Here is a 27,080-nt window from a genome sequence, read left to right as displayed (position 1 = left end):
GCAATGATGCCCCAGATGCCCTGGGGAGGACAACTAAATGCTAATATCTTCTGGAAACACCTTCACAGATGCACCCAGAAATCATGTTTAATCTGGGTACTCCATGGCCCAACATCATTTTAAAATATAACCTTCCACTTGACCTATACAATTAACCATCATGAGAACAGGGCAGGCACAATTTCAGTTTTACCATCTGGTTCCTTTCAGGTTCCTTCTCTCTTTCTGACCCTCCTTCTTCATGACCCCTACAGGCTCTCTTCTGCCCATCCCTCAGGCATGAGCCTTCCTCATTTTATATTTTCTCCTTGGCTAATGCCATCTGTGTTGTGGCTTCAGCTATCACTCTGTGGATAGCTTCTGCAGTTGTTAAGACTAGTGTATGTTGTTTTTTCAAAGGAGAAAGAAGTAGAAATGGTGGCTTACACAAGAAAGACATCTGGGGCACCTGGGTGGCGCAGTCAGTTAAGGATCCCTTGGTTTTGGCTCAGGTCGTGATCTTAGGGTAGTGAGATCAAGCCCCGTGTCAGGCTCCATGCTCAGCACAGAGTCTGTTTGGGATTCTCTCTCTCCCCCTTCCTATGCCCCTCTGCCACCTCTCTCTCTCAAATAATAAATAAATATATCTTTAAAAAAAATCTTCATGGGACACCCGGGTGGCGCAGTGGGTTAAGTGTCTGCCTTCAGCTCAGGTCATGATCTCAGGGTCCTGGGATCGAACCCAGAATTGGGCTCCCTGCTCAGCAGAGAGTCTGCTTTTCCCTCTCCCTCTACCCCTCCCCTTGCTCGTGCTCTCTCTCTCAAATAAATAAATAATTTTTTAAAAAATCTTTGAGCCTCATAGGGCCCCAAAGGGGCTTAACCATGAGTTTCCCCGCTTTTGTGAGACATGCCCCCCGCCTGGAGGGAGAGGCTCCCCCCCCCCAGTTAACCACGCTATCAGCCCGACCAGCTGTACCCCATCTGGTCCTCAGCCTAATGGGCTCATCTCTCTGCCAGCCTGAGAAATTATCCTAACATGCCCAACATGTGGCTCTGCATATCGTGTAATGTCCTTTCCCTCCTCTGGGCCGTGAGTGTATATGACTAAGAAGCCAACGCTGATTCTGTTTATACAAGCTTGGGTGTCAAACACTTGACTACCTTATGTCATTTAGAGCAGGAGATCTCTCCTTTATCAGCAGGGTAGATAGGAGGTGATCAAAATCCTAGTCATTGTAGGGATAGCCTTTCACCAGACATGTGATGCAGGTTGCTTCTATCCTTTTTTTTTTTTAATATTTTATTTATTTACCTGACAGAAATCACAAGTAGGCAAAGAGGCAGGCAGAGAGAGAGGAGGAAGCAGGCTCCTTGGGGAGCAGAGAGCCCGATGCGGGGCTCGATCCCAGGACCCTGGGATCATGACCCGAGCTGAAGGCAGAGGCTTTAACCCACTGAGCCACCCAGGTGCCCCCTGGTTGCTTCTATCTTGTTGCTCCACCACTCAAGGCCACTATTCTCAGGCTAACGTCATGGCCCGAGATGGCTGATGGTGTCCCAGCCATCACACTGACCTTCCAATAACAAAGAGGAGAAAGGCACTCCCATTCCCTCAAAGTTGTGCATACCCTGTCTGCTTACACAGTCACAGGGCTGTACTTAGCTGCAAGGGAGGCTGGGAAATTCTTCATCTTAGGCAGCCATATGTTAACTATCAGTAATTTTACAGATTTGGTCAGATCCTGGAAGACTAATTAGCCAGACGAAGGCTGATTGAGTTTGGCCTTTGCCTGTGTCTTGAGGTTGAATGCCATTAGAGGATGAGGAGGGGTGGGCCCAAGGTGTACCTTGGGATCATTAGTTGGTACTGATTTAAGACCTTTCCTTTCCTTCTCTAATTGGGAGACTACATTTCCCATCATTATCTTGCTCTTTTTCACATCAAACCCCAACTCCCAGTACCCCCCAGCGACCAAAATGAGACCAGATTACTGCACTAGCTGCCCAGGGTTACTGCAACTGTCCCTTGTTCCCATGACCCTGTAGTCCTCTCTACTCTGAGGTCAGAGCCAAGAGACACCAACAGTCGCTCCCCGTGCAAACCTTTCCACACATACAGACACGATCCTACATGCACTCCCTGAAGGTGTCATAAGTGGTGATTATACTAGGCTCTATGCCTGGTATAGGCCCCTACACTCCGCCACTGCAGTTCTTGCAGTACCCTTTGCTGGGTAGGGGAAGGCTGGACTTCGCCAGGCAGGGCTAGGAAGGGCAGAGCAGGGTAGGGCAGGGCAGGGCAGGGCTGGGCAAGTGCAAGGTAGAGACAAAAGAGTTTATTGTAGAGAGAAAAGGCCAGTGGGTCATCTATAAGATCCATGGTTGGGTTCTTAACCAATCACCACGTTCCATCCTTCTGGCCACAGAGTCTGTTTCCAGAAGGACATGTGACCAAAGCTGGGCCAATGAGATTTAAGCTTAGAGCTGGAGATGTGCACGTGTTGCTGCTGGGGATATCTTGGCTCCACACAGGGAAGTCTGCCAGCAGAGCCAAGAGACGGAGAGGGATTCCATCCTGAGGATGTCATTTGAGCTCCTGGATCCAGCTATGCCTGAAAGATACACCCATTGAACATTTCTATTCACGAGTCAATAAATCCCCTCATTTGCACTAGCTAGTTTGGTTTGGGTTCTCCACCCTTTGCAACTGAAAGAGGCCTGTCGGAAACAGCTTGGTCTCGCTGGGGCTAGGATCAATGGAGTAATACAGTAGTCTGTGGGGCTAGTACCATTACTCTGCTAGGGCGACTGGGGAGCTTCTGCCCAGTGTCCAAGCTAACAGCCACTGGTCCCATATGGAGAACTTGGGCTGGGGACTGTTGTTCTCTTCTGGCTGAAGCTAAGACCCATCTCCTACCCCAACCCTGAGGGACCTGGAGTGTCTCTTGTCCTGTGTGTCCCCACACAGTCCCAGGAAATGTGGGCAAATGACCGCCCAAGTTTCTTCCTCCATGGTAGGGGGGTTAACAATACACACACCCTCTCTCTCCACCATTCTGCCACATCTTGACCCCCTCTTCCCACCCCTACATCCCTGATGTACTTCACTGACCCCTACCCTCCCGTAACAGGTGCTGCCTGGAACCCACCAGGCTCCACCCAGACCTCACCATCAGGCACCTGTATCTGTTTAGGGCTGGTGCCTGTTCTCCCCAAAGTGCCAGTGAATTCAGACCCTTTAGGGGTAGCCCTCAACCAGTGCCCGATGGAGGGAGTTGGAGAATCACTATCCCAGCTCTCCCCACCCCCTGCCCAGGTAGGACATGTGTCCTATGCAACCTGCCAGGATTCCCCAGCAGGACTGAACCCCACGTGCCTCTGGTGGGCACTTGCTTGATAACAAGAGTGACAAACTGTCCCAACTGGCCCAGGACTAATGGTTTCCTGGGACACAGGGTTTTGAGTGCTGATACTGGTAAGCTCCAGGGAAGTTGACTATCCCAGCAATAACTCATCATTGATTGCTCCCTCCCTTCCCTCTGTCATTTCCTTGCTCTCCTACAGCTTCTTTCTCTAAGACAAATGCACTCAATCCTTGTCTCAGGTTCTGCTTTTGGGAAACCTCCCCAACTCGACCTCCTTTACCTTCTTCCCACAGCCCATCGGCTCAGCCACTCCTGAGCTGGGCATTCATGAGGGTCAGATGTGCTTAGAGCTTTGTCCACTACCTGGTATTTGCCTTGTGAGAGCCCTTCGAGGAAGGAAGTGTATTCTGTCATCTCTGTCTTATGTGAGGGAAAACTGAGGTTTGGGCAGGAAAACAATTTGCCTGAAGACACCTTGCTGGCAAGTGGTGCATCTTGGGAACTAGGACCTGGGGCGAAGGTCGGCTTCTTCTCCCCAGGCTGCTGCTCTGGGGTAGAGGGCGTGGAATGTGCCAGGCACTGTCTCTCCCACCCCATGTGGATTACCTCCTTTGATCCTTATACCGCTCCTGAGAGGTGAGACAACCATCTCCCCCTCTCCCGACTTTGCAGAGTAGGAAACCAAGGCCCAGAGAGGTGGCAGAGCCCAGGTTCAGGCCCAGGCAGGCTGGCGCTGAACACATATCCTTAACCACCGGGCTGGTGCCTCAGTACGTGTAATTTCCTTTCAGGCGGCGGCCGTGGCCATTCGGGGAGGAGGGGGAGGGGCCCAGATGGCAGACCTGGCTGAGAGCCCCCAGCCTGGCATCTGGGCTGGCAGGCTGAGCCCAGACCTGCCCTGACCCCTTGCTGCCAGCCCCAGTTCCTTGGGGACCCTCCTGTGGCTTGAAGCATCCTCCACTCCTCTGCCCCCACCCCTATTTCTGTGGTTGGCCCAAATACCAGACAGGGCGAATCTTAGCTTTCCCCCAAGCATTCCATGCTCCTGTGGCCCGGCCCAGGCTGGCCGAGGTTACGCAAGCAGCGCTGGGGTGGTTGGTGGGGGTGGGACCGAGGGGACGGGCTGGCGTGTCCTCACCACCCCATCCGGCAGCCGGCCCACCCTCCCCAGGGCGGGGAAGGGGGTGGGCCAGCTAGTTCTCCACATCCCCCCTCCAGCCCCTGGGAGAACAAGCTGGGTGGAGGGTGGCCCGTGCCAAGAGATGGGGGGCAGTGGCAGCCACGGAAGAGACTCCAGGAGGTGACTGCCTGGTTTCCATTAGGGAGACCTGGTCGGCATTTCAAGCAAGACGGCAGAGCTGGGGCTGGCTATGGTAAGGTGGGGGCCGGGGGAGAGGGCAAGGGAGGGAGGGGAGTCTGCCTGCTCCCCCTGCCACCCCCACCCAATGTGGGGATGCTCCTGTCTCCATGGTGACCTGGTGCCTGGTCTGGGGACACCCTGACCCATCTGTCCCTCTGCAGCGGCTGAGCCTACTGCTGCTGCTCCTGCTGCTTTCCGGCCCCCCGCCCACGCCCGGCATGGAGGACGCTGCCTTCCCCCACATGGGGGAGAGCTCGCAGCCCCCGCCCCGGGCCTGCCCCCCGCGCTGCTCCTGCCCCCGGGCGGACACAGTGGACTGCAATGGCCTGGACCTGCAGGTGTTCCCAGACAACATCACCAGGGCAGCTCAGCACCTCTCCCTGCAGGTGGAGTCCGGGGCGGGGTTGGTAGGGTGAGCGTATGGAGTGCTGGGGTTGAGGAGGATGGGGTACGGGGTCCGTGGGTGGGAGTGAGGTGTTGGCAATGGTGGAAGCTGGCCTTGATCTGAGTGTTGGGGTCTGTGCATTGGGGGCAAGAGGAGGTGGGGGTACGGATATTGGAAGTAGGAGGGGCTGAGGGTTTGGAGGTGTTAGAGGTCAATGTCTTGGCAGTTACAGGGTTTTGGGGGGTCAGAGAGATGGAGCATTTGGGTCAATTGTGGGGGTGATGGAGTATCAGATGTCAGCGTCTTTTTTAGTTATGGGGTTGTTTGGGGTCGGGGGCAATTACCGGAACAGATGGGGTGCCGAGGGTCAGCATTTGTGTGGTCACAGGGTTGTTCTAGATGCAGGGTAATGGGGCTCTGCGGATCAAGTGTAGGGGTGAGGGGTGGCAAGGCTCCCTTGATTAAGGCAATGGGGCTCTGGCCACCGGCTGAGGCTCAGGGGTGTGACTCTCTCCCCCCCCCAGAACAACCAGCTCCAGGAGCTCCCCTACAACGAGCTGTCGCGTCTCAGCAGCCTGCGGACCCTCAACCTCCACAACAATCTCATCTCCTCTGAGGGTGCGGGGTGAGGGGACCCCTGGAGGCGGGGGGGCCGGAGGCCGCCCCTCCCCTCCCCTGCCGGCTCTGTGGGCAGCTCTGCGGTACTTCCCAGAACTGTCCTTTGCTGAGCAGGATGGAAACTCGGGGCATGGTGGGGGCTGTGGCTTTGGAGGGCGGGTGGGGAGGTGTGGGGGAAGGCGCCCGGAGGGGCCTCCGCTGGTCCCCAGACAGGAGCCCAGGGGCAGCTGGGGGCGTGGACGCCCTCGCTGCCCCGCTCTGGGCCCGGCCCAGGGTCCTCACTGCCCGCCCCGCCCCCAGGGCTGCCCGACGAGGCCTTTGAGTCGCTCACGCAGCTGCGGCACTTGTACGTGGCTCACAACAAGGTGCGCGTCCCCCCCCCCCCCCCCCCCCCCCGCCCCAGAGGCCCGGCAGGGGGCTGCCGGGCAGGGCGCCGGGACCAGTGTGGCTGTGCTCCCACAGCTCTCCGTGGCCCCCCAGTTTCTGCCCCGCTCCCTCCGAATTGCGGACCTGGCTGCCAACCAAGTGACAGAGATCTTCCCGCTCACCTTCGGGGAGAAGCCTGCGCTCAGGTAGCAGCCCCTGGCCCAGCCCTGACCTCTCAAACCTCAGACGTGCCTGGGGTCACCCCCATCCCTGGGAGTCTGAGGGGATCCCATGCCTGCCCGTGGGGGTCAGAGGGGGCAGAGCCCTGGCCTGGCGGTGTCTGAGGCGGGACGCCCTGGAAGCTCCATCGGGAGAAGTCCAGAATGAGGCATCAGCCGTGTGTACACACGCACGGGCACACCCGAAGGCAGCTCCGGGGAGCGGGCTAGGAATGGGGATCGGTGGGAAGGCCCGGGGCAGGCTGGTGGCCGCAGCCTGGCTCCCCTCAGGTCCGTGTACCTCCACAACAACCAGCTGAGCAACGCCGGCCTGCCCCCTGACGCCTTCCACGGCTCTGAAGCGGTGGTCACCCTCAGCCTCTCCAGCAACCGGCTCAGCTACTTGCCGCCAAGTCTGCCGCCCTCGCTGGAGCGGCTCCACCTGCAGGTGCCCCCCTCGCCCCGCCGCCCCCACATTCCCGCCTCCTCGGGGGGCCCCCTTGCCTCTCTCCTGGGGGAGCCCTCCTCCTCCTCAGAGTCAGGAATATCTTAGAGTCTTGTCCACGGATCATTCACAGGGGCTCTCCGAACAGCCTTGCTCAAGTGAGCTCCTTGTCACTCCCTTACTCAAGAGCCTTCCATAGCTCCCCGCTGCCCTTGCTCCCTGACCACCCTCCACCCCCATTTCATTCTCTCCTCCCTTCCCAGAACAACTTCATCTCCAAGGTGCCCCGAGGAGCCTTGAGCCGCCAGACCCACCTCCGCGAACTCTACCTCCAGCACAACCAGCTGACGGACAGCGGCCTGGATGCCACCACTTTCAGGTATGGCCCAGGACACGGTAGGAAAAAAGGGATGCGGCCTCGTGCTGGCAGGAGGGGTTGAAGATTCAGAGCCTGGGCACCCCAACCCTCTATCCCCCTCTGGCGCATGACTCCCAAACTGGGGCCTCGTTGGGTGAGCTCCTGCCAGTGCGCCGGGCTCAGCCAAGCAACTAGAGGCCGTCCCTGCTCCGGGCTGCTCTAGCTCAGTTCCACCATCCAAATGTCATCACTGCCGCATGCCCATCTCGGACCCAGAACTCTGTCCTGCACCCCACATCTACCCTCAGGCTGGCGTCTGCCCTGACCAGCAAGCGGGCCTCCCGCCCAGATCTCTCAACTCACCCAGCCCCAAGCTGGGGTCTCCAGCTTCTATCTCAGGACCGCTCCTCAACCCCCCGCCTGCCACTCGAGGCACCCAGCCCGACGCCGGCCCTCTCTCCCGCCAGCAAGCTGTACCACCTCGAGTACCTGGACCTGTCCCACAACCAGCTGGCCTCGGTGCCCGCCGCTCTGCCCCGCTCCCTGGCCGTGCTGCACCTGGGCCGCAACTGCATCCGGTGGGTGGAGGCGGCCCGGCTGCGGGGGGCCCGGGGCCTGCGCTACCTGCTGCTGCAGCACAACAAGCTGGGAGCGACGGGGCTGCCCGCTGGGGCGTTGCGGCCGCTGCGGGGCCTGCACACGCTGCACCTCTACGGCAACAGGCTGGAGCGCGTGCCCCTGGCGCTGCCCCGCCGCCTGCGGGCCCTGGTGCTGCCGCACAACCACGTGACCGCGCTGGGGGCCCGCGATCTGGCCGGCATGCCGGGTCTGGCCGAGCTCAACCTGGCCTACAACCGCCTGGTCAGTGCCCATGTGCACCGCCGGGCCTTCCGCCCCCTGCGCGCCCTGCGCAGCCTCGACCTGGCTGGCAATCGGCTGACCCGGGTGCCTGGCGGCCTGCCCGGCGGTCTGCACACCCTGCGGCTCCAGCGCAACCAGCTGCGGGCCCTGGAGCCCGAGCTGCTGGCCGGCCTGCACGAGCTGCGGGAGCTCAGCCTGGCGCACAATCACCTCCGGATCGGAGACATCGGGCCTGGCACCTGGCACGAGCTACAGGCCCTCCAGGTCAGGGGCGGGCTGTTTAGCCGCGCTGTCCCCACGGCCCCTCGGCCTCTCCGAGCAAGGCTTTGGGAGGCCACAGAGAGCCTGGCGGACGGGCCGGGGGTGGGTAAGACAGGGGCAGCCTCCGGGCCTTTGGCCGTGCTGTCCCTGCCACTGGGTCCTCCGCGACCACCCCATCCACCTCCCCCAGCAAACACGGCACCGCTAGCTCCTTCTGAACCCCCCAGGTGCCAGAGCCGAGAGCATCTGTGGGTGCCAGGTGCTGTTCCAGGAGCTGCAGATGCCACTGGGCACAAAATGGCACAGCCCCTGGCCCGGCCGGGACACGCTAGCGAGGGAGAGAGCAGTCGGCAGCCATCCTAAGTAAACAGGGTCAGGAGGGCGCAAGAGGAGGGAAGTGCCACCTTTGTGCATGACGGACCGAATCCATCCGTCTGACTGGCATCTCAGCGTCTAGATCACGGGCTGCCCCAGAGGGAAGCCAGTGTAGCCCTGGCCAGGGGAGGCATTTGGAAGCTATGAAGGGGCCGCGGGGAGGGGCAGAAGGCCCAGGCTGGTGTGCACCCCGGAGGAGAGCCTGGGGCCTGGCTGAGCGGATGGCTCCAGGCCCGGGGCCACCACCGCGCTGTCTCCGCCCTTCTGCCCAGGTGCTGGACCTCAGTCACAATGAGCTGTCCTTCGTGCCCCCTGACCTGCCCGAGGCGCTGGAGGAGCTCCACCTGCAGGGCAACCGCATCGGGCACGTGGGCTCCGAGGCCTTCCTCAGCACGCCCCGCCTGCGTGCCCTCTTCCTCAGGTGCCCCGGGGCGGCCAGGCAGATGGGGTCCAGGTGGGTGGGGTGGGGGGTCTGGGGGGCTGTGGCGGACCCCAGCAGGCCTGGGTGGGTCGGGATGGCTGTAGCCCCCTTCCTTGGCACCCCCCCTCATGCCCGCCTTTTGGTCCAGGGCGAACAGGCTCCACATGACCAGCATTGCACCTGAGGCCTTCCTGGGCCTCCTGCACCTGAGTGTGGTGGATACGGCGGGGAACCCCGAGCAGGTCCTGGTCCAGCTGCCACCCACGGCTCCACGTCAGCCACGGGCGGGGGGCTCCTGAGCCCGGAGGGGCCCGGCAGTACAGCCCGGACCTCTGGGCTCCACTGGGCCATGGACTGAGGAGACTGTCCACAGGGACCTCGACCAGGCTCTCGAGGGCCTTGAGGGCTGCCCAACCTGTGCCAGCCGAGAGGCTGAGGCAAGAGCACCCCCTCCACACACAGGGCGCCCTGGGAGAGACTGAAGCGTGCAGCTCGCACGCCGGGCACACAGACAACGCCAACCCTGCCGGACACACGCCCTACTCCCCGTGCAGGTGGAGACAGCAACAATAAATCCTAACAATAAAGCTCACCGCCCCCCAGCTGCCCTTCACCTTGCAGGACAGGCTCTCCCCAACCCCGGCAGCCAGCTGAGGAAGGGGAGGCCATGGGAGGCTGAGAGGGTCAGGCAACTTGGTCCCATAGCTGGTGAGCAGCAGGCATGGCTCTCAAAGCCCTGATCCACATGTGGGCCACCAGGAACCGCCATGTAAAGCCTGACCACACGTGTAAACCCAGATATGCCCACGGCCACCAGCTCCAGAAACACATGGCACAGCGGACACCGCAAGGCAGGCCGCAGGCCCTCACACGTGTCCCTGCAGCAAGTGTACGAAGTGGACACATCCTTCACGGGCACACTCCCCCACAGCCTGCCCCTCTTGCAGACACGTCGCCATCAAGCCCAGGGGTGACTGTGGGGGGGGGGCTCCAGCTAGTCACAAAGGATGGAAGCAAGAAAGAAAGATAGGACAGAGTGAGCCAGGCGTGGCCCTGGCTGTTTATTCCCTGTGTCAGCCCTGGGGAGCCAGCTGGGCTCTGGCTGACCTCAGCGGCTTCTTTGGGGTGTGGGTGGGCTTCAGGGTTAAGGCTGGGGAGGGACAGGAAGTAAAGTGCTTGCAGGGGCCCTTGGGGCTTGGTCCTAGCTGACCCCCCACTTCCGGGGCAGGCCAGGGGCCCGACGCCCCAGGCTGTGCAAACAGGACTGTCCAGGGCCCCCCCAGCCAGGCCTGGGTTAGGGGCATGAGCCGGCTGGCAGTGCCATCCCCAGCGGCCCCTGCCAGGGAGCTGCGGCCTGGCTGGGGGAACCCAGTGGGGGGGATGTGTCCATCTGGAGCTGACTGTCCGCTGATTGTCTGCTTGTCTGGTCCTCGGCTGTGGCTTTGTCTGCTCCTCCCAGGGCCAGGGCCTCGGGCCTGCTCCCCACTCTCCAGGGGCCGCCCGCCTGGTTGGCCCCTCACCTGTGGAGCCGCTGCAGCTGCGGGAGAGGCCACAGCGGTCAGGGGGTGCTCACGGCCACAGCCACACCACCTCCCACACCCCGGCCACTCACCTCACTCTCTACCAGGTTCCGCCTGTACAGTGCCTCCTTTGCAGCCTCCTGGAGGCCAAGAGGCGGTCAGTGGGTCGCGTCGCCACCAGCAGCCCTGTACCCGCCACCCCCCGACCCCCGACCTGCCAGCCCTCACCCAGCTCACCCTGCTGCCGTCATTGCCCAGGCGCCGGGCGGCCTCTGTGTAGAACTGCAGCTGACGCTCCAGCTGGGCTGCGTACTCTGCGGGGGTGGGGGGGGAACCGGGTCAGGATGGGGATGGCTGCCCCGCCCTCCCCACGCACCCCTCCCTGAGACCCTACCCCTCCGGATGCCCGGGCCCCCCTGCTCCAGCTGCGCCCTCTGCCACTGGCTGCGTTGCACGATGTCCTGGTACTGCTGGGCCACTTCTGGGGGCACCGGCCGCCGCGCCTGCCTGAGGGCCAGGATCTGGGGGGGTGCAAAGCAGGGCACTGTGATGGCCCCACCCCAGGGGCCTACAGAACCCCCAATCCTGCCCCACCGGAGCAGGCACCCACCTTCCGCTCCAGACGCTCTTGGTCAAAGGCCAGCACGCTGAGGCTATGCAGGGGCCGTGCCGATCTATGGAGATGGGGAAGGGTGAGGTGCAGCAAGGAACCCCCCAGCCCTGACCCCATGAACTTGACAGACACATTGGGCACTGAAGAATGGCAGGAGACAAGCCAGGCCCACCCTGCTGTTGCTGAGCCCGCAGCCTAGTGGGGATGATGGCTGTTCACTCAGGCCACTGCAATGCTGGGTGATCAGGGAAGGCTTCCTAGAGGAGGCCATAGTCAAGTTGGGAGCCAAAGCAGTCAGAGCCGGGCAGGAGAGTGGGGCAGGACACGTTTTGGAACACAGGAGAGACATACTACAATTTGTGCCCGATGGGAAACTGACCAGGAGGGGCTAAGACGGGAAGAAGGGGCTTCTCTCCCGGATGGCTTGATCCAGCCACCTACCTGTTCCCTGGTTCCCTCGCAGGGGCAGGCGCGGGAGGGGCCTTGCCTTTGGGCCCAGCAACCTGCTTCAGTGGACAGAACCAGTGTTGTGATTGTCGGCCCTGCCCCCTTGAACCAAGCCTCCCTCCCTGGGGTTGCTGATGGGCAGGAGTCTCACTGTGGACACAGCTGCCGGCACGGGGTCGACGACCAGCCACCTCTCAGTTGTGGTCTCCAACTGCTGCGCCGTCAGCGGCTCCCGAATTCGGACCATCACCTCCAACCGCCCCCCCGTGGGCCTGCGACCATCCAGGACCTGCGTGGAAATGAGGGGAGGCTCCTAAGAAGCCGGCAGTGGCTGGAGGCCCAGGGTTGGGATCAGGGGGGACCAGCGTGATTTCTAAAATATGAGCTCCTGGGTATGCTGAGATACAAAGTGGTCAAAATGGAGCAGCGTGCTGGGAATATTTAGAGCTGCCCCCCCCCTCCCACACCACCAGGGGAGAAGCAGGTCACTGGAGGACACCCTTGGGAGGCCCTGGGCCTGCAGGAGGAATGTGAGTCATGTTAAACGCGACAGAGCCACACCAGAGCCTGCGGATAGATATCCACGTCTCACCTCCAGGATCTCCCGGACCTCGCATGCGGTCTCCAGGGCGTCCAGCTTGAGCTGGGCTGTGCCCAGCACCCGGTCAGTCTTGAACAGCCCCCTGCATGTGTGACGGGGACAAGACGGTTGGCTCAGGGCAGCTCCCCCCAATCCCCCCGAGTGCACCCAGCACCTGCACCCCCCAGCTCACCCCTTGTGGACCACTTCGAATTTGATGCCTTTGGTCTGGATGGCCCTTCGGAAGCCACGGTGGCTGCGATTGATGCAGAGCTTGAACTGCTCCTTGAACTCTACTCGGGGGTTGAGGACGGGGCAGGCGAAGAAGAGAGAGGGAGGGGTCAGGCTATGGCCTCACATTCTAGTGGCATTGGGGTGCCTCCCGCCTCCACTCAGCCTCCGCTCAGCTCACCGGGAGAGTCCGTGTTCTTAATCACACTGGTCTTGTCTTTCTGAGCTTCTTCCTACAGCCAAATAGGAGGCAGGAAAGCTTAGGGAGGCTGGGGCCTCCCCAAGATCCCTGCCCGCCCATTCCCAGCCCGATGAGTCCGTTCCTCCTGGGCTCTCCACGTACCACATTGGGATAGGGGAAGTCAAACCGAACAAAGACATCCAGGTCGCTGGGAGACAATCCTGTGGGCAGACAAGGGTCAGAACTGGGCAGAGGGGCAGTCCCACAGCCCTGACCCCAGCCTGCCGCCCCTCACCTGGGGGCGTGGGCAAGTTGATCCCCTTCACGATGAACAGGAGCATGTCATTGCTGCTGAGGTCAGGGAAGATCCTTGCGGGAGGGCAGGCGGGGAGACAGAAGCACATCAGCCCCACTGCCCACCCACCGTCTCTTCCCTCGGTGGGGCTGGAGAACAAACCCCGCGCTGGCCTTTGTGGGCTTCAGTTTTAAAATCAGACAGACTGGAGTTCTCTGTCCCATTTGGCCAATGACTTATGTTGAGACCTTTCTTCAGTCTGCACGGATCCGTCTGGGACCCACTTTGTGCCAGCTGGTGCCCTCACTGCCGGGGGAGCTTCCTTTCATTTAACCTTTCTGGGTTCCCTGATATTCATCATCCAGTGCTCCAGCTGCCGTGTGGTGGTCCTGATTCGCTTCACCTGACATTTCTTGGACACCTACCATGTACCAGCCGGTGAGTTCCCTAGCTGCTGAGGGACCTTCTCTTCCTTTAGCAATGTTTCTGGAGCCCCTACTATGTGTCTGCCGGTGTCCTCGCTGCTGGGGATATGGAAGAAAGTGAGATAGACCCCATCCCTGTGCTCATGGAGCCCAAGCTAGCTCAGTGAACAGAGGACCAACGAATACATAAATAGAGCAGCAACCCTGCAGAGAATTAAAATAGGGGAGGGGGTGGAGTGCACTCGGGAGGGGCTGCCATAGACAGAGCGGTCAAGGAGGGCTTCTTGGGGGAGGTGATATCACAGGTGATTCTGGATGCTGGGGAGGTACTGCTACATGGAGACCCAGGGAGAGGGTCTAGGCAGAGGAAACAGCCAGTGCAAAGGCCCTGAGTAGGAATATGGTTGGTCCATCTGAGAGACCAAAAAGAGGCCTGTGTGACAGAAGGCAAGCAAAATGGGGACCGTGGGTGGAGAGAGTTGATGGGGAGCTGGGGTGAGGGGTGTGACCTGTCTTACAGTATTGCAGTGGCTGCCCCTAACCTCATCTATAAATGGGAAAAATGACCCCAATTCCCAGGGTGTGGGAAGGCTTGAAAGGAGCAGGACCAATAATCACCTCGAGGACTCACCCAGGCCTTGGAACAGGGCCCATGTCTGCACTCACTAGATCTTCCCCAGTTCCCAATGTGTCACTGTCAACATCCCATCACCATCCTTCACTTGCACTTCATAGCTGCCTCAGGACCCTTGCATATACCATGCTTTCACCACCCAATCAAACTCTCCCCCAGAGGCAAGCCTTCTGCTGGCTTCTGGGGAGGGCAAACCCCTCTCCAAAGGGACATCTGGGCCAAGGGGCATCAGGGCCTTACTTGATGATGCTGAAGGTTCTCTGCTCAAAGCGGGCAGTGGGCGTGGGGAGACCCCGGGCGAATGCCTGCTTCAGAATCTCCATGCTCCGTTTACAATCCTCTGCCAGCTTCTCAAATCTGCCACCAAGAGAGCCCTGTTCAGGTCCCTAGTCCCAAGGGTGGGCTGGGATGCAAATGTGTGGCAGAGGTGGGGACAGGGGCACTTACTTGCTGGTTTCGGCGATGTTGCCCAGGTGGGTGAACTGGTTAGAGTGGTTGAGGCACATCTGAAGAGCAGGAGACAGTAAGGGGAGGGTTGGGGGGTCTTGACCCTGAGGGAGGCCCGCTGAGCTGGGCCAGGGGCCCGCCTCACCTCGTGCTGCTGCCTTATGAGCTTGGTGAGTTCGCCGTAGCGGCGGGCAGACTCCTGAGACAGACCTGGGCCGGGCCGCTGGACCAGAGAGAAGTCGTCCTTGTTGACGGGGGCGGGTGGCACCTGGGGAAGACAAGGCCCGTGGGGAAGGCCTGCTGGTTAGCAACAAACAGGCCCACCCATGGAAATGCCAACCCTGCTTGGAAAGGCCTTCCTGGACCACTGTTTTGCCCCCGCCCTGGTCTTTTCTTCTTCCCGAAGGTGAAAAGTGGTGCAAAGAGAAAAGTGGATGGTCCCTCCCAAAGTGGCAGCATCTGTCAACCGTCTCCCCCAGATGTGATCCTTACCCTGTCTCTCCTAGTAATGGCGTTCTGGCTAGGCACACAGCCAAGAGACTACATGTCCCAGCATCCCCTGCAGCTAGGTGCAGCCATGTGATTCAGAGCTGCCAGTGCAAGGTGAGCAGAAATGATAGTACACCATGTCACTTCCTTTAAAGGAAACTGCTTGCCCTGCCCTTTATTTTTCTCACCGCTTCCCACCAACCGAATGCAGACAGGGCATCAACCCACTCTCACCATGTGGACAGAGGTGACCTCCTAGGGTGCAGCAGAGCAACAAGACAGAAGGAACCTGGGCCCTGGAGGGCTTTGTTGTTCAGAGCCCAGATTGCCCCGAGCATTACATGCAAGAAATATGTCTGTCTTCTTTCAGCCACCATCTTCGGGGGACCTATTTGTTATAGCAGCTTTGCCTGGGCCCTAATATTACTCCCAGTCACAAGGCTAAGTGGCCAGAGCCCCATGGCGGGGTGCCTGGGAAAGTCCAGCAGGTCTAGAGAGTTCACCTTGGCGATGTCCACAGGCAGCCCGTTGCGTGAGGCCTCCAGCATGGGCTCCAGCCCCTTGGCCTGGCGCAGGTGCATTTTGGCCCCCTCCACGTCATTCTTCTGCTTGGCTCGCAGCGCAGCCTGCAGAAGCTGCTTCTTGCGGCCCTCCAGGAAGGCCAGCTGCTGCTGGGCTGTGGGTACGGGGTGTCAGTGGCTACTGCCCAGCCCATGGCCAGGCAATGGGCAGCCAGGGAGGGGAGGATGGACCTACCTCTAGTGGATGTGCCCTTGGGGGCTGTTTTGGCTGCTGGGGTGGAGCCTGACGGGGTTGCCTTTGAGGGTGGGGCCTTGGGCTGGGCTGCGGGGGCTGGAGGGCTGGTGGGCTGCTGAGGGATGGAGAGAAAGTCAGAGCTCTCCCAGTGCCTGCGGTCCTTCCACTCCCCAAAGGGTCAGGGCCTGATGCTGACAACAGGGGCTGTCTTAGTTTCCATTTCCTCAGCACTGAACACAACCTATGGTCCCATTCTCGCTGAATCTTTGCAACAGGACTGGGAGACAGAGACTGTCACCACGCCTACTTCACAGATGACGAGACAGGATCAGAGAGCAAAAGGACTTGCCATGGCCTCAAAGCCGGGAAGAGGCAGGGCGAGGATAAGACCGTTCTTCCCCAACGGCAGGATTTTGCTTTGCTGCCACCCTACTGCCTCACCCCAAGACCCCAGCCGCTCACACACACCTTCTTAGGTTCTTCATCCTCTTCATCCTCTGGGCCTTCATCCTGGTTGGCCAGCTTCATGGCAGTTTCCAGGACCCCCACCAGGCTCTGCTGGGTGGGCTCAGTGGCCTCCAGGCCCTGGATGGGGGGAAAGCCTGGGCGGCCAGTCAGGGCCCAGTCAGGAGGGAGAGACCCAGGCCACTCTGGTGGAGACCTGGGTTCCTTCCCCTCCTAAGGAGCTTCAGGGCTTTGGATATACTCTGAGAGCAGGAAGGAGCTCCTGCTGGTTCTGTGGAGACACCAGACCATTCCAATCTCCCTCCTGCCTCTTGGGGCCTCTCCCCTGACCCTGGGCCTCGACCAGACTCCAACAAGCAAGCGCCAGATGAGGTGGGTTACTGGGCACAAGAAGTGATCACAGGCCTGGAGGGATTCCCAGGGCACCAAGGTGCTGAGCGATAACTGTTCCCATGGGGGACACACAGGCAGCTCTGAGAACCCAGAGGAGGAGACCCCCAACCCACTGGGAGGCTGATGGGAGCCTGAGTAGGTATGTGTAAAGCTGAGAGCTGATGACTAGGAGAGAGTGAGTTGAACAAAGAAGAAATGGAGGGATTAGATGGTGGCGGGCTGATGAACGGGTTCTCCACATAAATGCCCAATTTTTAGTGTCTGCCCATTTCCATGGTATAAACACTCCTACTAGGACCCAACTTTAAGTACCAACTGTCTAACAAGTTTGCAGAATTCCTGAATGCATAGCAGAGAGCTCCCTGGAAGGTACCATCCGAAGCAATAGCAGCAGCAAAGCCTCAGAGGCCAGAGAGCTAGGGGGAGGGGCAGCGCCTACCTGGGGGCACCGGCAGCTCAGCCACATCTACAGCCCGGCCAGCCTTATGGGCTCGGATAGCGTCTTGGTATTGCTGCAACAAACACGGTATGAGGGCCACCTGGCCAGGTCTCTGGGGGATGCCTACCTGCCCACCAGACCCCCACACACCTTGATGATGCGCTCATGCATGCGAGCCTTTCGCTGGTCCCCTTTGGCCTTGGCCTGGGCTGCAGCCACGTGGTATCGCTCCTTCCGCTGCTCCAGGGCCTCCAGGAGAGTCCGCGGAGGTGGGGGAACCTCTGGGGCAGATGGGGGGGTGGTGGGAGGCAGAAGGGCAGTGTTCAGAGTCTTGGGAAGGAGGGAGACTGTCTTGCCCTGGCCTGCCCACCACACAGGGTTCCCAGGAGCCTACCTGGCGTGGAGGGCACCGTGGTGGGAGTTGGAGGCTGTGGTGGAGGTGATGGTGGGTCTGGGGGCAGCTGGTCTGAGGGCAGAGAGGTCCAGTCCAATGAGGGGCTTGCTTGGACACCCCCTACCCCCAGGCTGGTGTGGCCTGAGGGGGTTCCCAGGTGACCAGTGACGATGGCAGCATCAGGTCCTGAAGGGTGAGCAGGGTAGGGTTCTCACCAGGGGGAGGTGGCAGGCGGGACAGGTCCACAGGCTCCCCCCGGCTCAGGGCCTCCAAGACGGCATCAAAGCTCTGAGAGAGAAAAGGAGATCAGGGCAGGAAGCTGCAGCCGGGGGCCAGGACCCTGTGGGGAGCCTCTGGGCCTCACCGTTTGACTGAGGACTCCTAGCTCTATCCATTCCTCTGCACCATCTTGTTTAAGCCCCTTCCCATGTTTATGCCCATTTCATAGACAGAGTATACTGGGGCTTTAAGAGGTACAGCAAACTACAGCTCCAGAGTGACCGGCAGCCAGGACCCAAATTTGGGCCTATGTGACTGCAGAGCTCCTGTTCTTTGCAGCCATGCAAAGTCGAGAGCATCCTGTCTTCTCCCTCCGACCCCGTCCGCCTGCCTGGACGCACCTTAGCCACACGGAAGTGCCTGGCAGCAGTGACAGTATCTCCCTGCTGCTTGGCATGGAGGGCAGCCAACTTATATTCCCGCTGGCGGCTCTGCAACTGGGCCAGGGGGCCGGGGCTGCAGGGACCTGGAAGGGGGGGACAGTGTATGAATCATTTCTCTCTCTCTCTCTTTTTAAAGATTTTATTTATATATTTGACAGACAGACAGAGATCACGAGTAGATAGAGAGGTAGGCAGAGAGAGAGAGAGAGGAGGAAGCAGGCTCCCTGCTAAGCAGAGAGCCCGATGTGGGGCTTGATCCCAGGACCCTGGGATTATGACCTGAGCCGAAGGCAGAGGCTTAACCCACTGAGCCACCCAGGCACCCCTCTCCTTCTTCTTCTTTTTTTTTCTTTTTTAAGATTTTATGTATTTTAGAAAGAGAGAGGGCAGAGGGCCAGCGGGGGAGGGAGAGGGCCAAGCAGACTCCATGCTGAGTGCAAAGTCCCCTGTGGGGCTTGATCTCATGACCCTGAGATCATGGCCTGAGCTGAACCAAGAGTCGGATACTCAACCGACTAAGCCATCCAGGCAGGCCTGAACCAGTTCTAGTTAATCCTCACAACGAACACTGTTCTTGAGGTCCATTTTAAGGATGAGAACAAGGCTCAGAGGGGATGTCGCCTCCCTGAGGTCAAGCCTGAAGGCGGGCGCCCAAGCCCAGGACTGGCGGCCTTCAGAGAATTTTGGAAAACTTCTGTACCCTCAGGAATTTTTAAGTTGGCATCTAAAAGTTTTTGTCTGGGGTGCCTGGGTAGCTCATTGGATTAAAGCCTCTACTTTATTTATTTTTTAAAATTGTGGCAAAATACACATGAAATTCACCACCTTTTTTTTTTCTTTAAGATTTTATTGATGTATTTGACACACAGAGAAAGCACAAACAGGGGGAACAGCAGGCAGAGGGAGAGGGAGAGGCCGGCTCCCCGCTGAGCAGAGAGCCAGATGCAGGGCTCAATCCCAGGACCCTGGGATCATGACTTGAGCTGAAGGCAGATGTTAACTAACTGAGCCACCCAGGTGCTCCCGAAATTCAGCATCTTAACCCTTTCTAAGTATACAGTGGCATCAGTTGACCCTTGAACAATGTGGGGGTTAAGAGTGCCAAGACCCCTCCCGCCACACAGCTGAAAATCTCCTTTGACTCCTCCAAAACTTCACCATGAGAGCTTACTGTTGACCGGAAACATTATCCATAATAAAAGCAGTCGATCTTCACCTTTTGTATGTTATGTGCATTATATATCACGTTCTTACAAAAAAGTAAGCTAAAGAAAATGAGACTAGGAAATCCACGAGAAAGAAAAATATAGTGTTGTACTGTGTTAATCAAAGAAATAGTGACCTGCCTGCTTCAAAGCTGTGTTGTTCAAGGGTCATTGTAAATGTGAAGCCTTTTCTTGACCGCCCTATCCTACACTTGCTCAGCCAAAATCCATCCCCGCACTGCGTTGGCCAAGCGAGGAAACAAAGAGTTAAGCTTCTTTTCAATGTGTTACAGGATCAAATAACACAGTTCAGTAGGTTTTCAGGGGAAGTATCTCTAAACTGAAAGTAATCTGTGCAGTTTTTGGTATAAAAAAGACAAAGTGTAATAGATATACCACCCAGGGTCCACAAATCCTAGAAATGCCTGGAAAGCCGCATGCGTTGTACCTTCTCAGACTGACAGCCGTACCTACAGCTTTCGGTTTAGGTGTCGTTGCTGGAAAAGCTGTCTGTAGGTTGAAGCAAAAACACCTTAATGTTTGCCTGGTTTTACAACCTATCACTGCAAGTCTCTGAGTTAAGAAAACCTTCTTCTGGGACGCCTGGGTGGCTCAGTTGGTTAAGCGGCTGCCTTTGGCTCAGGTCATGATCCTAGCGTCCTGGGATCGAGTCCCATATCGGGCTCCTTGCTCGGCAGGGAGCCTGCTTCTCCCTCTGCCTCTGCCTACTTGTGATCTTTCTCTCTCTGTCTCTCTCTCTGACAAATAAATAAATAAAATCTTTAAAAAAAAAAAATGTTCTTCTGGGTTCAATCACTGATATTATTAGCATGCAAGAAAGCAAAGCCTAAATATGTCAAGCTTCCGGATAAAGAATTTTTATATGCCAAGAGTAAAATTTTGTGAGCAAGGTACTTCTTGCCTGGCACGGTCCGGCTAGGCCCACCCTCTACTGATGAACTGTTTCCTGGTTTAGTCTTTCCCAACTTCCCTGTTTTCTTTTTTTAACGCATAAAGAAACCTGCTTCACACCAACAAACAGATGGCAAGAGCCGGAGTCTTGTCATCATCCTGCCGGGGGATCCCCTGAACACCTGCCAAGCCATGTGCCTAAACCCCATCGTGTAAAATGTTTTGGTGATTTTGGCAGTGAAGTTCGGGTGATAATGTCCAACAATCCTCCTTGACCTTTGCCAGAACAAACGGCTTAGAAACTAGTCTGGCTGCGGAAAGATTGAGACCTGCTGTTTACTTTGTCAACCAGGCCAGCCCAGTTTTAAGTGTCTCCTTGGTTCACTTGGGGAGTGTCTGCCTCTGGGGCAGAGCCTGCGTTGATATTCTAGAAGGCACCAGGGCGGGCACTCCTTTCCCGTGGTGCGAGGAGGGCAAGCAGAGAAGGAAAACCTCTTGGAAGGTTGGAAAACCTCCAGCAGGTGAGTTTTACGAGAGAAGACAGACAAGCTGAGGGCTTGGAAATTATCCACTTCCAACTCTCTGCGTGAGAACAGTAGCCCTCCAAAGGAGCAGAGCTCTGATGCCCACGGCCACATCACATGAAGTGGAAGAAGCTGGACCCAAAAGGACAAAGAGCATGTGGTTCTGCTTACATGAAAAATCTGGGAGGGGCAAATCCACAGGCAGAGAGCAGATGGGGGGAGCCCGGGGCTGGGGGAGGGAGAACCGGGAGTTAGTGTTTCATTGGGACAGAGTTCTTGTTTGTGGTGACAAAAATTCTTTGGAAAAAGATAGAGTGGTGGGGGCACCATGCTGTGTGAGTGTGCCACACGCCACTCAATTAAGTGCACACTGAAAAATGATTACAACGGCCGTTATGTTACACCTATTATATCGCCACACACAGAAAAAAGGTACTGGTGAACTCCAGAGGCATGAGGACCTAGGAAAGGGAGGGGTGTTCAGAATATCTAACAATCGGGGTGCCTGGCTGGCTCGGTTGGTTAAGCCTTTGACTCCTGATTTCAGCTCAGGTCATGATCTCTGGGCTGTGGGACTGAGCCCGGCGTTGGGCTCGGTGCTCAGCACAGAGCTGGGATTTTCTCTCTCCCTCTGCCCCTCCCCCTGCTCGCACATGCCCAATGAATGAATGAATGAATGAAAGAATAATGAATGAATGACTCAGCACCCCCATAAAAATGGCCAACTGCTGAATACCACCCCCACAAATCCCACATCAGCCTAGCCCCGCCCTTGGCCTACCTGGAGGAAGCTGGGGCTTAGTCAAGCCAATGGATGTGGTGGGAGCAGTGGCAGGAAGGCCTTCTCCCGTGACCCTGGGCTCTGGAACTGGCTGGTTTGCAGATGATGGCTGGGTGGGTGTCGGAGTGTGGCAGGGTGTGGCTGTCCGGCCCTTCCCCACTGCCACAGGTGGCGGGATGTCCCCTTCATCGATGGTGTTACCCTTCCGGACTGAGGCCAGCAGGTTTTCGAGTGTCTGAGATAAGGCGTGAAAGCGGGTTTTAGAGGAGCCTGGAGCTGGAGGCAGTGGGCAGTGATAGGGTCCCAGCACCCTCCTGTCACCTGCCCGCTCACCTTAAGCCCTCGGTCATAGCGCCGCATCTTGGCACCATCTCCAGCTCGCCTAGCGCTTTCGATCGCTGTCTGGTAGAGGGCCAACCTCTCCTGCAAGGTGGCCTCCACCCCTGGGCTGGGGGCTGTGGCCTTTGGCTGCTGGAGGGACCGGGGCATGGTCTGGGTGGCGACCCCTCCTGAGTTCTCCCCAAGAGTTCCCTTGTCAAGTGTCTCCACACACACCAGGCATGTTGCCCCTGGCCCAGCTGTCCCCAAATGCCCCCCACAGCCAGGAAGCCATTATTCCCGTTCCTGGTGTCACGTCACATGCCCAAGGTAACATGGCTGAGGGGCCAGGAAAGGCCTCGAACTCTGGGCAATGCGGAGCAGGTTGCTGGGCTGTACCTGAGTGGCAGGAGAGTGGGACTCCACAGTCTTCTGCTCCTCCCCAAGGACCTCGTTTAGCTCTGCCTGCAGGGGCACACGGCCACAGGCCGAGCATGAAGACCCGCGGGATGGCGCAATGACAGCATGGGAGGCCCCCGCCTTGCCCCGGGGTGCTCACCAGCAGGTCATCATCAGCCTCCACATCCTCCTCGTCTGTACCCTCATCCTCACCCTCATCCGGGTCTCTCATGCACAGGCTGGCCATCTTCTCAATGGCCTCCATGGGCAGGGGGCCTGGTGGCAGGGAGAGGCCCCAGCTGGACTGGGATCCTTCAAGTGTCCCCAGCCTCCCATCCCAGTGACCCATGGCCCCAAAGAACAGGGCAGCGTGTCCCCCTCCCAGCCCTTCCACGGGCACCCCACGGTCCTCGGGCCCACCAGGTATGATCCCGATCCCCGCAAAGCTCGCCCGCCTCGGCACCCTGGCTCCACAGCTCTCTCGCTCTGGAGCCCTGGGCAAGTCACTTGCCCTGCCTGGGACTCAGTCTTCCCATCTGTTGGATGAGGACAAGAGTTTCTCCCTCACAGGTGGATGGTGGGAAGTAAAGATGGAGGAAACTCCAGAGCAGCAGGTGGTCAGCAATTTGTTACTTGAGTTATTCTCCTTAACTGCCTTAGTTACATTCTATGAAACTGACATAAACGCCCACTCCGTGAACGCTGGACCACTGCCCCTTAGAGGAGATACGAGTTTCGGGTCCCATGAGCCTCTGAGCACAACATTTTTGTCAACCACTAAATACATAACCTCGCTTGATGTGTGTTTCTATCTAACGATATCTTTTAAAAATAGTGTTGATTTGTGAACATCGAACTCAAGGCCAACAGCGGCCCTGTAACTCACGTCTGAATAAAGCTCATCTGCTACGTCTTTCCTCCGTAAGACACTTCACAGCTTTCTTGCTCTTAGAGACACGAGACAGCACTAAGCCCTACACTCGGGAGCCACTTTGAAGAGCAAAACCACCAACAAAAAGCACCACAATGAGAAAAAAAAGGCAGCCTGACACAGACTGTGGAAAGGAGCCTTGTTCACAGCCCACCCAGTGACAAGAAGGCAGAGTAAAGTGTCACCGTGCTCTGCCTCAGCTGGGAGCATCTGTGCTGAGCGACTCCAACTTCCCGCAGCTCGGCGCACGCCTGCCAATAATTGCAAAAGCTCTGCAAGCATTGATTTGGGTGTTACAAATAAGGTTGAGCCCGTAGGGAAAATTCACAAATAAGGAATCCATCAATAATGAGGACTGACTGAATTACTGGTAAAGTATCAAGGTTCCATTTGCCCTCGGAGCTCCAGCCCCTCTGTCCACTACAGAGTTGCTGCCCTCTGCCACCTCGACTAGGGGGCTTTTGCAGGGGCTGTGGCCTCTCCCCAAAGCGCTTACCAGCTCTTCACCTGGCCCTCCTTACTGTGGGTGCTTCTTGCGGGCATCTGGACCCAGCTCACAGGTCTCTCCCACCACTCTGTGTTTCCCTCACCCCAGCCCTGATCATGGGACAGCAAGCTGGAGGAAATGCTAGACCCTCTGTGAAGTGCTTTACGAACACTAGAAGAGTAAGTCCCGTGATTAAGTGCAGTCATTATTCCCATTTTACAGATGGGGAAACTGAGGCCCACAGAGCTGTTAGGACTTATCAAGTCACAGAGCCAGTAAGTGGCAGAGGTGGGATTTGAACCCTCACCCTGGGTCCAGAGTTTATCACTTCACCCATTACCGAGGCTGTGGGTTCCAGGAAGTCAAAAGACCCTCTCTGTCTCCTTTCCTCCTTCTCCCCAGGGTCCAGCGCTGAGCCCCGCCCACAGCAGGAGCTCAGAAAATGTTCAGGGGTGTGTTGAGAGTCTTACCTTTGCCTTTGAGCTTCTCCAGGACTTGGGGCTGGCCCCCAACCAAGGCCAAGAACTCGGCCTCCAGTTCCTCATCATTAACTCCGTCATCAGGGATCATCAGGCCGTCTGGGGAGAGGTCAACCAGCAGGCCCAGCTGAGGGAACAGCAAGGGTCCAATCAGACCTCGGAGGCAGCCAGGATGGACCCAGAGTTCCCTCAGGAGGAAGGAAACCCAGACCTCCTGGGTAAAGTCATTTTCCTTGGGGAGTGCCAGGAGGCTGGAACAAGCTCAGAAGGCAACAGGTGTCCCGAGATGGGCCAGGCCCTCTGGCACAGATCAACACGGGGCAAAGGGCAGGCAGAGACCCTGCTCCCTGCTCTGAGCCCACGCCCATGATATGCTGCTGACCAAGTTCAGTGGGAAAAGCAGGCCCCACACCCTGCCCAAAGCAAAGCCACTCTGCACACCTGGGCTTTTCCTTCCAGCATAATCAGCAGAGGGGGCCATGCAGGAAGGCTGCAGGAGCAAAAAGAAGCCCGGACAACAACAAAGAAGTTGAAAGTGGGGTTTTTATTGGATAATGGACTTGGGACAAAGGAAGCTATCCCATCCTGGTTCATGACCAATCATGATGTGATAATATTATGTTGAACTATACAAAATTGCCTTTTCTGTGCGTCAAAATGGGCACTTATGTATGGCTCCTTTTAAGAATAATAACGAAGTTAAAAAAAAAATAACGAAGTTACACTTAGTGCCATGTTCTAGCACTTTCCATAAACTATCTCAATGAATTTTCACACCTGTCCTGTGACATAGGGACTGTCAGGGCCTCCATTTTATAGATGAGGAATCTGAGGCATAAGCGCTGTGAAGCCGAGGGTCCAACGTGCAGAGGCCAGCAGGGAACTCCAGGCTGGCCAGACTCTAATACCCTGGCACTAAGCTGTGGCCTGGGCTTCTTCCATCAAAGCTGAGAAAAAACAAACTGTCCAGGTGCCTGAGGCAGAGGAGATGGAGGAGGGAAAGGAGAGCCAGACATAGTCCCATGGGCTCATGCCAGCAGCTCTGGATTTCCACTTAGCTCTGCCCAAGCTGTTAATCCCTATGACCTTGGGAAGCTGTCTTCACCTCTCTGGGCCTCAGTGTCCTCATCTGTTCAGTGGGGATAAAAAGAGTCTGGTCTGGCCTGGCCGATGGGAGGTTCTGTGCGTGTTCGGGCCGGGAGTGCAGGAACTATCCTTATCCCAGGTCCGAGGCCTTCCCCTCCCAAACTGGAGAGGCTGCGGCAACAGGTGGCCCTGAGCCCAGGGCGGGGCGCCAAGAGCTGAGGAGCTGGGGAGCCGGGGCCAGCAGGCCGCACTCTGGGGGCAGAACCTCATCTGGAGGGCGGGGACCGGGGCTTACCTGCGGATGGTGATCGGGTTCCCCTGGGGGGTGGGGCCCTCCCCTGAACCTGTGATAGGGCTAAGTAGGGTTCCTTAGGAGAGGCCGTGGGGTACAAACTCACCTGGCGGGCGGCGGCGGCACCTCGGCCTGGGGGTCCCGGGGGTCCCTTCCTCTTGTGCATCTTCCAGGCTGGATGCCCAGGCCACTGGCCACCTCGCCTGGCCTTGCCCTGCCTCCTCCCCCGGGGCCTATTGCCGCGCACGCGCACTTCCTGAGCCCCGCGCCCCTCGCGAGCTCCCCGCGACCACTGACCCTGCGCCCTCGACCCCCGGTGTGGCCGCCTCACTTCCGCCTCGGCCCTCAGGAGCCGCGGCACCGGAGCGCAGCCACTGGACTTACTGGGCCCGCCGCACTGAAACTACAACTCCCGGCAGGCAATGCGCGGGCACGCGTGCGTACTGCGGGACGGTGGGCGGTGCTGTGGGCTGCACCGGGAAAGAGGCGAGTCGCGCGTGGTGTGTGAGTGTGAGGGGCGGTGCTAGCATCGCGCATGCGCGCGACGGTGCCGCTGGTTGCGCGGGAAAGAGGCGGAGCGCGCGAGCAGGTGTGAGGGTTGGTGGCGGCTTCCGGACTCGCGGCGTCGCGTGGCCACCTGTGGGCTCTGGCTTCTCCTGGCGGCCCCGTTTTGGGCATTCTACACTTTTAGGTGGCCGAGGTGGAGTTAATGTAGGTCTGGTCACCGGAAGTCGGGTCCATAGTTCTCAGGCTTCGGGCCTTCCCGCCCTTCAGCTCCAGACCCCCTGCTGCCCGGCCTCCGTGAGAGCCAACTTTGCCTTTTATTTTCTCAAAAAATCCTAACGCAAATGACTTAACCGAATTGTTTCCCAACAGATACGGGCAGACCTACTCAGTTCCTGATAAGGACAGAGCGACCTTGACAACTTCAGTGGCCCAGGTCTGTTGGGGCTTGTCTGGACCCCAGGACTGGCAGGAGCTGGTCTGTGGTGACTCCTGCTTTCGGGCCCCAGGCATCCCCCACAAGGCTCCCTGACCCTTCGAAGGGCCCCAGGTGGCTCCTTCCAGAACCCTCAGGTGTCCCTGCAAGGGTCTCAGACCACAGCCAGAGGGCAGGGGGCTTCACATAGCCTGTCCCGATTTAGGGACTAGAGTTGGGTCGTTAGGGCTTCCCTGGATGGGCAGATGGGCAGTTCCGTCTGCTTCCTGCAGCATGAAGGAAGCTTGAATTCTTACCGGGTCATGGCCCAAGGTGGTTGTGACTCCCCCCCTTGGTGTCCCCTTGGAGCCTACTGTGGCCCCTCAGCCAGATAGGGTCAGGTGGGGTGAGGGTGGTTTCTGCCCTCAGCCAGGGTCACTGGGTCTGTCTGTACCCAGAGACAGGGACTGCTTGTAATGATGGGATTTTGCTCATTTTCAGATTTTTCAAGAGAGGGATAAAATGAGTAAGAGGAAAAAGCTTCGGACTTCAGGTATTTGGACATTCAAGTTGGCACTGCTTTATTGCTGCTTCTGGTTATAGGAGGATTATAGGTTTATTTGTTTGAGAAATGCTAACATGACCACATCAAGCTCCTTGGGGAAAAAAGTGATTTAATACATGCTAATAAGAAAAGTATAAATTGTGGGAAGTTCATACAGTAGAAAGTGAAAGCTTTCTGGAGTTTCCTCCAGCCTTTG

General features: G+C 58.0%; 3 protein-coding genes across 13 annotated transcripts in view; 2 read left to right on the top strand and 1 right to left on the bottom strand.

The window, feature by feature from the left end:
• The first annotated feature begins 4,580 nt into the window (after positions 1-4,580).
• On the top strand, positions 4,581-9,617 carry PODNL1 (podocan like 1). 4 transcript variants are annotated; one of them, XM_045991312.1, is made up of 10 exons: positions 4,581-4,720; positions 4,869-5,093; positions 5,617-5,710; positions 6,011-6,075; positions 6,173-6,282; positions 6,586-6,742; positions 7,003-7,118; positions 7,565-8,222; positions 8,867-9,015; positions 9,164-9,617. In XM_045991312.1, the coding sequence occupies exons 1-10, from the start codon at positions 4,718-4,720 to the stop codon at positions 9,312-9,314; spliced, it is 1,728 nt and encodes a 575-aa protein (XP_045847268.1). In that variant the 5' UTR covers positions 4,581-4,717; the 3' UTR covers positions 9,315-9,617. The 4 variants fall into 4 exon arrangements, with proteins under 4 accessions (XP_045847268.1, XP_045847270.1, XP_045847267.1 ...); XM_045991314.1 differs by having other exon boundaries at positions 7,406-7,958; XM_045991311.1 differs by having other exon boundaries at positions 7,406-8,222.
• A 425-nt stretch (positions 9,618-10,042) lies between these two features.
• CC2D1A (coiled-coil and C2 domain containing 1A) lies at positions 10,043-25,778 on the bottom strand. Of its 7 annotated transcripts, none has more exons than XM_045991061.1 (29): positions 25,698-25,778; positions 24,014-24,149; positions 22,286-22,401; positions 22,126-22,191; positions 21,742-21,879; positions 21,409-21,643; positions 17,945-18,069; positions 17,540-17,612; positions 17,325-17,396; positions 17,081-17,211; positions 16,931-17,003; positions 16,102-16,235; positions 15,634-15,748; positions 15,381-15,553; positions 14,534-14,656; positions 14,389-14,447; positions 14,182-14,298; positions 12,883-12,956; positions 12,750-12,808; positions 12,588-12,639; positions 12,369-12,468; positions 12,188-12,278; positions 11,747-11,884; positions 11,590-11,654; positions 11,146-11,209; positions 10,930-11,056; positions 10,773-10,849; positions 10,628-10,675; positions 10,043-10,552 (listed from the first exon to the last, which is right to left on the bottom strand). In XM_045991061.1, the coding sequence occupies exons 2-29, from the start codon at positions 24,111-24,113 to the stop codon at positions 10,532-10,534; spliced, it is 2,766 nt and encodes a 921-aa protein (XP_045847017.1). In that variant the 5' UTR covers positions 24,114-24,149; positions 25,698-25,778; the 3' UTR covers positions 10,043-10,531. The 7 variants fall into 7 exon arrangements, with proteins under 7 accessions (XP_045847017.1, XP_045847015.1, XP_045847014.1 ...); XM_045991059.1 differs by having other exon boundaries at positions 11,590-11,651; positions 25,507-25,775; XM_045991058.1 differs by having other exon boundaries at positions 15,634-15,745; positions 25,507-25,775.
• BRME1 (break repair meiotic recombinase recruitment factor 1) overlaps positions 25,711-27,080 on the top strand; it is a 21,945-nt gene continuing 20,575 nt past the window's right edge. Inside the window, exons 1-3 of one of the 2 annotated variants that reach the window (XM_045991063.1) lie at positions 25,711-25,836; positions 26,277-26,340; positions 26,821-26,872. In XM_045991063.1, the coding sequence (XP_045847019.1) occupies positions 25,823-25,836; positions 26,277-26,340; positions 26,821-26,872 (130 nt within the window). In that variant the 5' untranslated portion in view covers positions 25,711-25,822. Of the gene's footprint in view, positions 25,837-25,969; positions 26,112-26,276; positions 26,341-26,820; positions 26,873-27,080 lie in introns of those variants that run through there. The other variant, XM_045991064.1, reaches the window with a different exon arrangement.

The sequence above is a fragment of the Meles meles genome, chromosome 20 (genome assembly GCF_922984935.1).
Source record: "Meles meles chromosome 20, mMelMel3.1 paternal haplotype, whole genome shotgun sequence".
Classification (NCBI taxonomy): Eukaryota; Metazoa; Chordata; class Mammalia; order Carnivora; family Mustelidae; genus Meles; species Meles meles.
The sequence above is the reverse complement of the archived record's forward strand: the minus strand, read 5'-3'. Positions and strand labels throughout refer to the sequence as shown.

Bases quoted from the DNA above. Each gene is read 5' to 3' on its own strand.
- PODNL1 (XM_045991311.1), top strand. The intron at 5,711-6,010 runs GTGCGGGGTGAG...CCCCGCCCCCAG, and splicing joins CAATCTCATCTCCTCTGAGG to GGCTGCCCGACGAGGCCTTT. The intron at 6,283-6,585 runs GTAGCAGCCCCT...GGCTCCCCTCAG, and splicing joins GGGGAGAAGCCTGCGCTCAG to GTCCGTGTACCTCCACAACA.
- CC2D1A (XM_045991055.1), bottom strand. From the start codon at position 25,566: ATGCACAAGAGGAAGGGACCCCCGGGACCCCCAGGCCGAGGTGCCGCC. The intron at 17,397-17,539 runs GTGAGAACCCTA...CTCTGCCCTCAG, and splicing joins CCGCCTGCCACCTCCCCCTG to ACCAGCTGCCCCCAGACCCA. The intron at 14,448-14,533 runs GTGAGGCGGGCC...CCTGCTCTTCAG, and splicing joins TCATAAGGCAGCAGCACGAG to ATGTGCCTCAACCACTCTAA.